Genomic DNA, 15,158 nt, shown 5'->3' with positions numbered 1-15,158 from the left:
GTACGGACTTCTAGGATTGAAACGATTGTGCATTTTTATGTTTATTACACATAATCCCAAACCTCATCCAAAAGTTTCTACTAATTTACACAACCATCAGCAATGTATGGGAACACCTAGTTCCTAACATCTTCACCAACACAGAGAATTATTATTGTTATAAAAGTACATGTCATTGTTTTCATTTGCATTTTGTTATTACTCATGGATATAGAGAATATATATTTTATGTTGTTGTTGTTTTACAGACTGCTGATGGATATTCTTTGCCTATTTTTCTATTGGATATTTTTCTATTTCATATTGATTCCTAAGAGGGTTTTGTCTGTTTTTAGAGTAAGAATGTTAATCCTTCACTATCATATCGTACCAAAACACTTTTCTCCAATTTGCTTTTTAATTTTGTTTTAATTGTTTAAATGCTAGACTTAGTCCTAAAGCTCACCCTTTACAATTCGAAAGCCTAGTGACCAGAAAAAGTAGACATTCCTTACTGCTAATAAAAGTAGCTTTAAGGAAAGGTAACCTACAAATGAGTTAAATAATTTCCACAGTAACAGGAGGAAGAAAAGATTTGAAACTCTAAACTTGAGCTGGGAGACTAAGCTCTACTCAGAGCTCATAAAATATTTTCGTGTTAACAAAATACATTGGGGGATACAAGTTGTGTGCTGGAATAAAGGCCGTAATTTTTTAAGATCAAATTTCTTAGGGCACTTGTATTAATATACACCACACATATTTCTCAGAGGAAAAGTAAAAATGAATAAGAGTTAAAAGCATTACATTCTATTTGAAATACACTTGCCTTTAAATATTTAGGGAAAAGCACCTGTCAAAATACATTTCAGACTGTGTCAAGTTCAAACTACTTGAGAACTGGCTAGTAAATTATGGAATGGGATAACTCCTAGTAAATCCATTATATCGTGAATAGATAGAGCAGTTCATCATCTGTAGAAACCCTGAATTTTGATATAATTCTTTAAGAAGTGGGTCATCCCTAGACAAAACGGTTTTATGGCCGTACTTACCACAAAGGCCCTCCAACATCCTATATCGGTAGTTTTTATTCCTTCACTTGTCCCCTGAGCCTGAAATCCTAGTCAAGGAGTGAAAAACATGTGGTACATATGTCCTTAGTTTCCCTGATAATACCTACGGCTGCTAAGTTAGCCAATGAAACAATCATTTTTCAGAATAAATCCATTTGCTGCATCGGAACCCTTTTTAACACAGTGCTCCAATAAACTGATGGGAGGTGGCAATCGTGTTTTAGCTCAAGTCCCACTCATCATTAGAACGATGACTAATCTTACTTAAACAGTATCTGTATTTTAAATAGGAAGGCTTTAAAGCCTGGAAATCTTTCAAGACTAAAATGTGTGAAGCCCTAACACTTTGGGCACAGTGGCATTAATGTTTGGAATAGAGACGCTTAGCGTATGCTTCCTTGATCACATGCTGCCCTGCGCCTAATTGTAATGTTGCGGCTGGGCCTTTTCAGGCTTCTTATGTCCTAAAGAAGATCATTTGAACGTTAATTCAGAAAGCACGATTATACTTCTCTAACTTTCAAGCCTAGCACTTCAAGTTTCTTCATATATATGTTTAAATATATTTCATGGAAAGAAAAAATTATGCAAATAATATCAGGCATCATGTTACAAAATCAACCATTTCATTACAAATGATATAACTTTTTACTTAATTCTTCTTACCCCCCCATAAGAACAAAAGTGTAGAATTAAAAGTTGTGATACTTTCCCCTTTGGTAACTCTTGGAATGGTCCAGAAATCCTTTCAATGAATGAGTCCTTCCATACACGTAAGACATAAAAAAATTTATCTCACATTAGCTAGTATGATAAGGTTCCTATTTGTAGATTCAGTCCCCCCGAACTGCTTACTACATGAATCAGGCTTGATTTTAGAGTACATACACTATTGCTGTTGTTGTTTTCCAAATTCTTGAATGTCTCCATTTTTACATAAGATAAAAGCCATTTAGAGAGACTAAGTGACTTGTTGATTAGGTATATAACTATGCAACCTTAGGGTCACATAACTAGAATATGAAATCACTAGGATTTGCCTCAAGCTTTTTGACCCCAAACCTTTGCAAAAACGGAGGTAAAATGTAAGGAACAATTGTACAGAGATTAAAAACAGTTGGATTTTAGAATATCATGAAGGTAGGGTACAGCAGCTTAGACAGCGCTAAAAACTGGAAGAGTAAAATAGAAGACAAACTTAAATAGCTTCTCAAAACATAGAGGAAACACTTAAAATACAATACAGTGAGAACATTTTAAAAAAGAAAGTCTGGAGACCCAACCTATACTTAACAGGAAGTCCTAAAAGAGAAGCCTAGAAAAACTAGAGCAGAAGAGATAACATAAGAACTAACACACAAGAGACTTCCCAGTATCAGAAGAAAGCTCAGTCTGACATTTGAGAGTATGGATCATATTTTTTGCAAACGCAATGAAGAAGAACCATATTATGATGGTAAAAGTAAAGAAAGAAGTCAATAAGCATTCAGATGGGAGATTTTGTTCCATAAGAGACAAAAAGTGGGCAATCCTGGAAATTGTCCAAAATGTTCAATTCTAAAAGATAAATGAAGCAGCAATAATAGAGCTTTAAAAAAAAAAAGACAGTAACCCCCAAGTGCTCCCCCTAGCCAAGGGGCTATCCTGTAAAAGCCACAGTAGGTGGGTGGGAGTTCAGATGTAACACAGGTACAAAACTACCCTTTTCCAAACAAACTATTTGAAGATATAGATATCTAATAATGATAAAAGATTAGTCAAAAGTCGGAACTCAAAGGCAAAAAACCACATTTGGAAAGGTCTTATGATGAGCAACTAAACCAAATAAACATCTAGGATGAAGACTAAATGATAAATTTAAATGTAGTGAGAGCCAAAATATATTAAAGAACTGCTTTTCCTTTGAAACTAATGATGGCTCTTACTGAAAATTGATGCAAATTAACCATAGATTAAATTTTAATAAAATGGGAAGAGGGAAATGAGGAAAAATAAAAGTACCAAATTTCTCATTCATATTCAATAAAGGGGAGTGAAAATATTATTGTTGTGATATTGTGTGATATTTTATTAGTTCAGTAGAGTTAAAATATCTGGTTAAGAGTCAAGATCAACATTGTAGCCCTTAGGAAAATGGAAGTTGAGGGAAATACTGTCTACCATAAATTGACAGAAATATATAACATCATCTTATGTTGAGTGTAGTAGTTAGCCAGTATTAGAACAAGGTTTAAGAAAAAAATTCGTAAACCACTATGGAACTTCCATAATACCCCTATAGCTAGCTTCATTGAAGGTACTAGCTCTTGGTTTCTAACCATCCTACTCCTTTTCATGTATTATGCTGCACCTCCCTCCCATAAATAGAAAAACACATCCTAAAATTCATGAAAATTCCATGAATCTTAAGGGACCCAAAACGACCTTGAAAAGAAGAATAAATTTAGAGGCCTCACATTTCTTAATTTCAAAACTTACTACAAAGCTACAATAATCAAAACAGTGTGATCCTGACATAAAGGCACAGACCAAATGGAACAGCGTAGAGAGCCCAGAAATAAACCCACACGTGTGTGGTCAAATGATCTTTGATAAGAGTGCCAAGACCACACAATGGGGAAAAGATATTCTCTTCAACAAATAGTGCTGAGAAAACTAGGCATCCAAATGCAAAAGAATGAAGTTGGGCCCTTAACTTACAACATATACAAAAATTAACTAAAAATGGATTGAAGTCCGATATAAGGCCTAAAGCTATTAAACTCCTAGGGAAAAAAACACAGCAGGAAAGCTTCATGACATTGGCTTTGGCAATGATTTCTCAGATATGACACCAAAAGCACAGGCAACCAAAGAAAACGTAGGTAAATTGGACTTTATCAAAATTAAAAACTTCTGGGCATCAAAGGACACTATCAAGAGAATGAAAAGACAACCCATAGGATGGGAGAAAATATTTGCAAATCATCTATGTGATAAGTGTAATATTCAGAATATATAAAGAACTCCTACAACTCAGCAATGAACAACCAATTCAAAAGTAAACAAAAGACTTGAATAGACATTTCTGCAAAGAAGATATACCAATAAGCACATGAAAAGATGCTCAACTGCCACTAATATCTAGGAAAATGCAAATCAAAACCACAATGAGAATTCACTTTAGATTCATTAGGATGGCTATTATAAAACAAAAACAAAAACAGAAAATAACAAGTGTTAGTGAGGATTTGAAGGAATTGGAACCCTCATGAATTGTTGGTGAAAATATCAAATGGTCTGGCCTCTGTGGAAAACAGTTGGGTAGTTCCTCAAAAAGTTAAACACAGAATGACTGTGTGATTCAACAATTCTACTCCTAGGTTATATACAAATAACTGAAATCGGGGACTCAACCAAATACTTGTACACCAATGTTCACAATAGCATTATTTACAATAACCAAAAGGTAGAAACAACTCTTTCAACAGATAAACAGATAAATGAAATGTGGTAAATACACACAATGGAATATTATTCATCAATTAAAAGAAATGAAGTTCTGATACATGCTAAAACATAGGTAAACCTTTAAAACATTATGCTAGGTGAAATAAGCCAAAAACAAAAGGACAAATAGTGTATAATTCCACTTATATGAGGTACTCTGAAAAGACAAATTTATAGAGGCAGAAAGTAGAATAAAGGTTACCAGGGGTTAGGGGACTAGGGAGTTGTTTAATGGTTACAGAGTTTGGTTTGGGATGATGCAAAAGTTCTGGAAATGAATAGTGGTGATGGTTGCACGGTGATGTGAATGTACTTAATGCCACTTAACTGTACACTTAAAGATGGTAGAAAATGGTAAATTTTATGTTATGTATATTTTACCACAATAAAAAAGTAATATATCTCCCTTTTTTTCCACCAAAATAAGCATTAAAACATCATAATTAGCTTAGAATTTCAGCCACACTCTACATTAAAACATCTAATTTTCCAAACCAAAAATGAGCAGTTATAAAATCACTTGTCAATTAATTTCTAATTTAAAAAAAGAACTATTACAGGCCTGGAAGGGAAAATACAAACTGCAGTATGTTCACTTTAAAAAATGACTATCACTATTTTTTCCAAACCACTAAGCTCAAAGAAAACATGCTAAAATTTACTAAGAATAAATCAAGCAAAAGATTATTTTCAGAAGTGGAATAAGCTGCTGTTCCTTCCAGTGTACCTTCTTTTCTTTCAAATTTTCACTTGAAAATAAATTGTACTAACACTTCACATTATTAAGCTGTAAGAAACTATGCTCTCTCTTCAGAATAGCTAATAGAAAAAGATGTGACTTGTCATAATATTTGGTAAAAAAAATAAAAATAGAAATAAGTTCCAAATATTTAATATTCAGAATCTTTAAAATACTGTTGTAAAAACTGCTGTTGCTTTAGAAGAACTTACTGGGTTTAAAATCACTCAGTTTATTGACAGATTTAATCTTTAACCCAGGGCCCAAAGACAAATGTATACAGCTATTTCCCTAAATGTTTGTGCGGAGTAAAATTTAATTTACTCTTTGTGGCACTGTATCACCAGCCTCACTCCAAAATATAGCAGAATCTAGTTTGTGTTGTTTAAAATGATAAAATGTTAAACTAACCTTCAACCAATGATTGTTGGTACCTACCAACTGCAGAGTTGATATTTTAGGCGTGAGCAAACCTCATTTAACTTAAAATACTCATAATTAGACTAAATTATCTGGTTCCAGAGTCTGCACACTTGTCCACAATGTTACACTACTTCTATACTGCAACTAAGGTTTTTTTCTCTTTTGTCAGAATAGATGTACATTGACAGATTATGTGGTTTTTGTTCTTTTAATTATCAGTGGGTAAAGAATGTAATGGGAAACACATAAGGAAAACATCAATTTTGCTCCAAGAGGGGTCATCAGTTTTTTGCTTAATCCAAAGAAATGTTGCAAAGACATGTGAAAACTTTAAAAAGCAAAGCCAAAGTCTACATGCCCTAAATATGCAATCTCTATTCTGGAAATGGCTTATCGCTTTTACAATTAATCCACTGCTTTTGGTAATTGAAATCGGAAGAGAAAATTTCACCAAATGTTTCCTTTCCTCACTGTATGAGATCTATGTTCACTGACTTTTTAAACTTCTTTCCTAAAAATATCTGCCCCATATGTCACATTCTGTGAAAACCAACTGATTCTTCAACAGGTGACCATCTTAAAACTAGATAATGTCTAATTTATGTATTCCAACTAGTTTGTATCTATAGAAATTTCACCAAATGACATGTAAAGATATCTATTCTCATGATAGCCCTGTAAAGCAGCATTTCATATGAAGGTGCAGGGAAATTCAAAAGCTTAATAACTTTGGAAATGTTAAGTAACATTACCATAGATTAAGACATTGGTCTAGCAAGCACTATCTCAGTTTTTTAATATCCAGTGTAATATTCTACCATCATATATCACTAACTCAATTCAGCACGACAATCATTAATGATTAAAATCAATTAAAATTCATAAAGAATTTTGTGATATCCACTGTGTAAATGAATTACATTATATAGAGATACTTCAGAGCAGTTTATTAAATAGACCTTTCAATTCTACCTGCTCTGCCAGTGATAGGCTTTTTAACAAGCAATTAATTTTATCTGGGTAACAGTGGTTAGATATTTCCCAATTCCACTTGCCTGCTACTTTATTATATATACAATCTAATATATAATACATATTTTGTTGCAAAAGAATGACAAGTATTGGTTAAATGAAGAGCAATTTGCCTGTTTGCACTTTCTTGCTGATATAAAGTTTGATTCTAATTTGTTGTATGCTTCTGTTAATGAAACTATTTAAAATAACTAGTAAAGTCTATAACATTAACATAATGGATACATTCTCCTAGAATCTCAAAAGAGGTGTTTTTTTTTAATGTTTATTTGAGGCTTTGTAACACATGCCATTCACAGAGAGTTGTTTTCTTTTTTTAATTTCTAATGGGAACACTTTATACTTTCAATGAGTTCTGTAATCTAAACCAATCTCTACAACTTTGCTAACATGAAGAGGTCATATAAATTCAGAAAAGGTGGAAACTTTTTGTTTTTCTTTTCAATGGCACAAATATGTTTCTGAAAGCAACAGAACCACAAATTCTGACACAACACTGGCTGCATACAATTAATTGGGTGACCAACTGAAGACAGCTCCCCAGAAAGCTTTGCCCTGAACATTTTGGCATTTCGTCCACCCCCAACTCAGAAGCATACAAATGCTTATACTACTCTCTGATTCCTCAGAACAGAACCAAAGGACAGCCTCTCTCAAAAGCCATATAAGCTCTGTGCAGGATCACATTCTGGGATACTAATGCAAGACAATATGTATGGTCATGAATAAATTCATTCTTCTAAGTATAATGTGCTCAGAAACAGTTGAGTCCATTTATCCTCTTCAAATATGGCTAAGAGAAATAAAAATGAAATACAATAAATATCGCAAAGCTTTCTACGTAGGAAAAAATTAACAATATATTGGGAACTGGCAAAATAAGTTCTTCTAGAGGCTGAAGAGATGATGTAAAAGAGTCCTTTAAGGCAATGAGGTACTTGAGCTTCAAGGTAAACAGGGAGAAACATTCTGTAGAAGAAAACGTTATAATAAAGCTTCACATTTTCAATTCCTATTTCTCCTGGGAAGCTGAAGAATATAGCTTTCACACTCTAGTCCAATCATATTATAGAAAGACATCTGCTTAAGAGAGAAGCAACTGGGATTTGGAACAATTCTACTTGCTTAAGAAAAGAAGAGGTCAGTTCATAATAAAAAGAAAGGTACCTTTCATAATAAAAAGAAAGGTAACCAGGGTACCTGGGTTTACCTTTGCTTTGCGAAAGCGGTAGACCACCAGCATGCTCACGAAGTCGAGCAGCATACACAGGGCTTGGAAGGAGATGATAGCAAGTCGCAAATACTTATCCTCCTGGACAAAGCAGGGGCTGTCATCAGCACAGTAGGGGCAGCCCTCCCTGCAGGGTAGGCAGACATGGGCTTCTTCTGACACATCCTTTGCACTTCCTGCAAAATGGTGATCCGGACCCCTTCCTGAAATTTCCAAATAAAACCAGTGTCATTGCACCTCTGAGGTAGGTGAGACTGAGTACAGAGTCAAAACACATCCTCACGTCTTCATTCCTTTTCCCTCTTATTAAAGACCTTTCATCAATCTTCTTGCTAGAGGAGAGAGTTACTTTGTCTTTAGACTCAAACAAAATTCTTTTTATCCTTTTGATTAGAAAAAAAACTGCCATTCAGACTAATTCAGGAAAATTAGCAAAAATGGAACTAAAACTCCTCAGAGGCAAGGAACAGTTTTCTAAGTCTTTTCTTTCACTATCTACCTCTCACCAATGGAAACTCCCTATAGCACAAATAATATTCCATAAATATTTGTTAAGGAATTAACAGAAGGAAGGATAAGAAAGTTGTGTCATTCTTGTACCAAGTAAATATACACAACACTTTGGGAGCTTCTTGATCTAGATGGCACAGAACCCAAAATAAGACTCTGATTGCTCCTTAATCCAGCAGGGATCTCGTCTACCAAGTTCATTAGGTCTAAATTGGATAGCATGGTACTTAATCGACAGTTGTTCAGTGTGCAATTGCCTGATGAGGATGCATCATTTGCCCAGAGTACAATCCATACTTACAGGCTCTCATGTAATTTCCCACTCTGCACACCCACAGGACATTTCCACACTATTAACTAACTGCTGCTATTGATCTCCCTTTAACTTTAGATTCTTCTGTCTCAGTTATCAAACTTAACTTAGCTCTGAAGCCCAAGAGGTAAGAATTCTCTTTAAATGTTGAGTTGAGTTTAGCACTGATAAATATCTAATTAATAATACATACTTAAAAAGAAAAACCCAAACCTATTTCTAACCTTGACCTCAACATGAAAGACATTAGTAAATATATACCCAGTTTAGTATATAACACAACCATACAGCTCAGTGTATAACACAACTTTGACTGAGGAATTTGGGAAAGGAGTTATTCTGGTTAACACCATTTTAATAACACAAAGTTCAACAGAAAATCTTTATTACTTTCATCTCCTGTTGAAGGTTCACAGTCTTTCTAAGATGTATTTTTGTCTTCATTCCTTCCTTAATAAATACAATAGCAAACATAATTGATTATTTCTTTGTTGATTCAGGATACACTGCTGTTTAAGAGTCTTCATTCTGTTACACACTGAAAAGCATATGAATTTCAGTGTCCAGCAGATATGGTTCCCATCCCTAGACAGCTCTGAGACATTAGGCAACTCACCCTACCACTTCGAGTCTTAGTTTATTTATATATGAAATATGAATTGCTGTGGGGATTAAATGACATAATGTATGTAAATCACAGTGCCTTGCTTTCTCTTCCCCAAACATGGGAGACACAAAGAGGAATTAGGAATCCACTGGTGTCTTAAAGAAAGGCACTACTGTTCAAAAACAAGGAAGTGACAAGAAACAGCTGAGATATGAAGGGAGTCAGTGGGAATGATAAGCTCCATTGCAGACAAGTTAAATTTGACATCCAACTCATTGTCCAGGAGAAATATACAATAAGAAATGAGAAATAATACAAGAATGGAGTGTGGGAGAAGAATCAGTGTCAGTGAAAGAACTTACAGAGAACTCTGGGAGTAGATAAGGTATTGATCAGGAACTGCAAAGAGGAAGAAGTTAAATAGGTAGAAGTTTACACAATGTCATAGAAGAAAACTGGAATTTACTGGAACATGCTGGAATGTGATCAGAGAGGATGCCTGAGGAAAGACTATGAGGTTTAATGATTATTTCATCCTTCATTGACCTTTAAGACAGTAGTTTCTGCAGAGTGGTAAAGATTGAAATTAGGTTGTCAGGGCTTAAGGAATAAATATGTAATAAAATAGAATACTGTTTCAGTAAATGTTCCATTGAATAAAAAAGGCAATAAAGTTCATGGTTAATAGGTATAATAATAATGGGGTCAAAAAAAGGATTTTGGTTTTGTGTTTTGTTTTCTTCCATTACAGGTGAGATCTGAACATTGCTATAGTCAGCAAAAGGAGGCACTGGAAATTAAAGAAAGATTGAGAAGACTGGTAAAGACTTGAGAAGTTAGGATTGGAGGTAATCAAGAGCATAGTTGGGGAAATTAACTCTAATAATTGATGTCACTTCTTTTAACACTAGAAAGTAGAGGTATATTAAAGATATTTTAAGTATTTTTTATAGAGAGGAGGAATCAGTTCCAAATCATTTTGATGTACTGAAGAAAGAAAATGTGGAAGCTAATCTTGTAAAGTCTTATACTTCTTAACAGCTCAGGTAAGAATATGTGTGGAGGTGGCCAGTTTTGAGTATGAAGACATGAAAGATTAAGGCAGCAGTTAAACACAAGATGACCAGTTGGATCACTTCGCAGAAAATGAACCCAGTCTGGATAAGATGGTATGATTTACTGGGAGATCTAGTCAAGAGAGTTTTTTTATTTTCTACAATTTTCAGTAGCAATAGAAACGAATGGGGAGGATAAAGCAGTCGAGGGGAGAAAATAAAAAGGACTGTGACAATGGCATTGCTGGGGAGGAGGAAACCCAATACAAGGCAGTGAAACAGAGCTGCTGCCTTTACTCCCTCGGGGTAGCCGGTGCTCAGTCTTCCAGCGGCCTCCTGCGTATGAGTCAATCTAAGGGATTAAACAGGAAAACATTTCCCCATCATCAACCTTACTCATTGGTCAAGGGTGGCCACCAGAGTCATTAATTTCCACACATTTCTGGGTTATGCACTCATGAGTCCAGAGCAGGTTCCTGCACCCTAAAAAATTACTTCAGTGGTGCCCACAGCAGAACAGAAAGTCAGAAGTATGGTCTGAGGTGCCAGTCTGAGGCAAAGAGTAGTACAAATGTACTTATGCAAAGCTGTTCAAAGCTTTCAGAAAATAGTCATGGCAATGGCTAGAGTAAGAGGTAGGGCCAAGCGGCATGTGAAAGGATGAAAAACAGGTATGTAATACAGATACAAACTTGAGGAATAGTAGGCACACAAGTCAAAATCTATGAAGTATGAAAACCTAGGTTACTAAGAAAACAATGAATTAATAAACTCTTGAGTAAAAACTGGAGAGTCGTATAAGTGAAGCCAGAAAGAGTCACTGTACTGAGAAAGATTAAGAAAATTGTCAAGGATTCAGATGGTCTGATGAGGCTGACAAAAATGTCAAGGGCTCCAAGAACAGATGTGGGAGACAGAGGTCAGGATTTCCCCTTTGGGTCAAGATGGAAGAATGGGGATTGAATTTACTTTTTCATCAGAAATGATGAAAAAATGGGCAAAATATTTTCAAAGTAATGGTTTTACAGACACTGGACATTTGTAACAAAGGACGGTGATTCCTAACAAGTGCAAATACTCTTCAAATAAACCAACTACCATAAACAGAACCACAACAAAAGTTAAAGTAGTAAAGAAAAATATGTATAGAAAATCTTTGTTTTATGAAATAGTCCTTCTGAACCCAACAGGTAGCTAAAATCTGAGGTACATCAAGAGTCTGTGATGCAGGGCACACGGGCACGCACACACACACACACACACACACACACACACACAAAAGATGGCTTCTAAGTGCCAAAGTCATATAGAATACAATTTGAATGGTGTCCCCTAGATTTGAAGAACGTGCTGACCATAAGCTGGACTTAGAGAGGTCAGCAAGCCTAGGACTAGTAGATCTCACAGACAACTCTAATTACGTTGTTAAACACTTTCCTACATGTTTACAAAGCAAATTACTTTGCAGAAGTAGTTTATTCTTGCCTGTGGTCCTTTTCTTTCCTTTACAATACGATGTCTCAATCCGTTTCTTAAAGACAGTAGAGAACGCAATGAATTACTCCCAGTTTAAACTATCACACTTAAAGAGTAGAACCCGGGGAATTCCCTGGTGGTCCAGTGGTTAGGACTCTGCGTTTCCACTGCAGGGGGCACAGGTTCCACCCCTGTTCAAGGAACTAAGATCCCGCATGCCATATGGCGCAGCCAAAATAAAAAATAAAAAATAAATTAAATTATATAAAAAAAAATAACGAGTAGAACTCTCTCCAGATCCCTATTATACAGATTGTAACCAAATCACAGTATGGCGAGATGCTCTAATAAACTAGGTTGATCAAACTATCCAAATAGGAGGCTCAATGAGCTTTAAGTCATCACCAAAGGAAAAACCTTAAATTCATGTTAGGAAAAAACAAAAGGCAAAACAGTTTCTCGTCTCAGACTTTGCCAAATTCAACAACTGATATTTTTAGAGTATTGTCAAAGACCCATAGGCATTCTGCAACACTCTAAACATTTGGGTTTAGTTATTTGTTTCCTTTTCATAAGACATATCCAAGGATTTAAAAAAAAAGAGAAAAAGAAAATAGTTTCTCCTGCAATTAAAAATGGAGTACATTCTCTGTGAAATTTATTTTGTGTATATTAAATGTATATAATTAAATTCAATATATATATATTTTTTAATTAGGCTCTCTTTTCTTTCCTTCTTTCTTTTACTAGAAAATCTTATTCCTAAATCAGACTTATATACCATTTCTGCATATGAGAGGAAGATATATATTTCTTATTTCTTTCACTAACCCAATTTCGTTGCACATCTATCTTTTTCCTAATTATGGCCCCCCTACATTGGCATATTTTCTTGCGCATGAACCAGGGTTCTTTCATAGTGATCACAATATCCCCCAATTCTGATTTACTGGAGGGACTGTTACTTGTTTAGATTCAACCTGTTGAAGCAGAGAATGGGAGGTGGAATTCAGGAACACAAGAATCTCAGTCTGTTGAAGAGCTCATCCCTGTTGTCCAAATGCAGCTACCCTGCCCCATTATTCTCTTCACCATTATTCTCTATCACCTCGAGCTCCACACCAACACAGAGAACTTTTCACACCCGATCCACTCTGTCTCTGTTTACTTCCCTTCCTGCTGCTCCAAGCCGTTATGACTATCTTTAATTGCCTGTGTCCCTCTGCTGTGCTTACTGCTAGAGTTCCACACATCCATATGCTAAACCCAAATAAACTGTGAACTCTCTAAAATAAGACTATGGTTTTATATTTTTATTTCCCAACCTAGATTAAAATTGCAAAAGACCCAACGTATACTGGGTTATAAAATACGATCATGAGTACAGGACATACCACAGAGAAGCCCATTATCTTCCTCAGGTAGGACTGAAATAATAGCTAACGGGTATTATGTCTACTGAAATAGTAATAGCTAGATTCAGGGTGGTAAATTGACATAATTCCAAACAATTCTATATTTCCTGATACAGGTAATACTAAGTTATGCTGGTTAAATGAGTGTTTCAATATTCATGGATAAAAAGCAATTTGTTAGAAGATAAATTATGATAACACCTTATTCTTTGTGCTCAAAATAATCACAAGATCGACTCACAAATGTCAAACAGTGAAGTGCTGCCATGAGAAACTTCCTCTTTAATAACTGCCTTCACTTTATTTGATTATGAAAAATCATGGAATTCTATAAGGTACACAAAGTGTTAAAATGGAGAGAAAGCAAAGCTGAAAGTCAGAGACTTGATTTCTAAAGCTCAAAAACGCTAAAATTAAGGATAGAGCTTTTTACATTTAACTGTTTCCTGTAGGACGCAAAGCATGATTAAATAATCTTCTCGTTCCAAAAATATTTTATTAATTTATGCTGAAGTTCTCTACCTAGAACAAGAGAATACATGCAGTCAGTAGAAATCACACTACTACTAGATGATAATAATAATGGGCTTTTTGTTAATCTACTGAATGGCACTTTAAGTTTATGATGGTTTAAAATTTTAAGTTCCTAGAGAACAGGACTGTGATTTATATACCTCTTTATATACTCAGCACTGAACACAGTAATTTATACATACTGGATAGTCAGGAAATAATTGATAATGATAAAAGTGATCTCTCAAAAGAATAAATTAATTGACCTGTAATACGAATGTATAGTTGAAAATAACATTCAACTCAAATCTTTGTGTTCTCAAACCAGTTATGCATAAAAATTATATTTTTCAAGATGCTAGACATAAACTAGAAAGATACATCAAGAATATAAGCTATTACTTAATATTACTGTTTAGAAATCATCTTGGATGATGATTTGATTCTGAGCAACTTGAAACATCCTCCATGCACAGAATCCCAATCTGCTTTGCTAAAGCTTAAAAACAAAGATGATACTTGGAACTTTCAGATGAAACAAATACTTCCTGAAGACAAATGGCAAATATGAAGAACTATTAACTTTGGCAACAGGAGGTTTTCAGTTCATTATATGGGTGATCAAATATGCTGCCTTGAGCAAAACTATAGAGGGCATAGGGAGAAGGTTACAGTAGCGCCACAGGAGCACTGGTGAATCTAAAACATTCACCTGTAAATAGGAGCCCATCAAGATAAATTGTGACAATTCGTAAACAGTATGTTAACCTATTTGCTTAATTTTTTTACATTGACATCAGAAAAATAACCTCTGGACATTTATACCAAGTTTTAGAAAGATTATATATATACAGACTTTTGTATAAAAACTATAAACTTAAAGAATTAAATGATCAATAGATTTTCAAATGCCTTTTAAATTCTACTTTTCTATACATTCCAAAGTTTCTTTAATGTGTATGTAATATTTTTATAATAAAAACATAAATATTTAAAACCAGGACCCTCTAGATAGCAATGAGCAACAAAGTAAATTTTTGCTCCAAATCCCAAAGGCCTAATTAACCCACCAATGCTACAATTACTGAAAACTTTTAGACCTCTGAAACAGTGAAAATTCTATTTTTGTAGCTTTTAATTTGATATAATTTGAAATGCACAGAATAGCTGCAAGAAATCCGTATAAATGGATTTAAAAGATGTGGCATATATGCACAGTGGAATATTATTCAGCCACAAGAAAATAGGATATCCTGCCATTTGTTTCAACATGGATGGACCTTGAGTACATTATGCTAAG

General features: G+C 34.6%; 1 protein-coding gene across 1 annotated transcript in view; it reads right to left on the bottom strand.

Moving 5' to 3' along the window:
* The window catches only part of GPR158 (G protein-coupled receptor 158), a 342,097-nt gene that overhangs the window by 141,234 nt on the left and 185,705 nt on the right, over positions 1-15,158 (bottom strand). Inside the window, exon 4 of the mRNA XM_082385766.1 lies at positions 7,949-8,172. Within this exon, the coding sequence (XP_082241892.1) occupies positions 7,949-8,172 (224 nt within the window). The remainder of the gene's footprint in view (positions 1-7,948; positions 8,173-15,158) is intronic.

Source organism: Balaenoptera borealis (genome assembly GCF_965194805.1).
Source record: "Balaenoptera borealis genome assembly, chromosome: 3".
NCBI classification, from domain to species: domain Eukaryota; kingdom Metazoa; phylum Chordata; class Mammalia; order Artiodactyla; family Balaenopteridae; genus Balaenoptera; species Balaenoptera borealis.
Note: the sequence above shows the minus strand (reverse complement) of the source record. Positions and strands in the feature narration are given on the sequence as shown.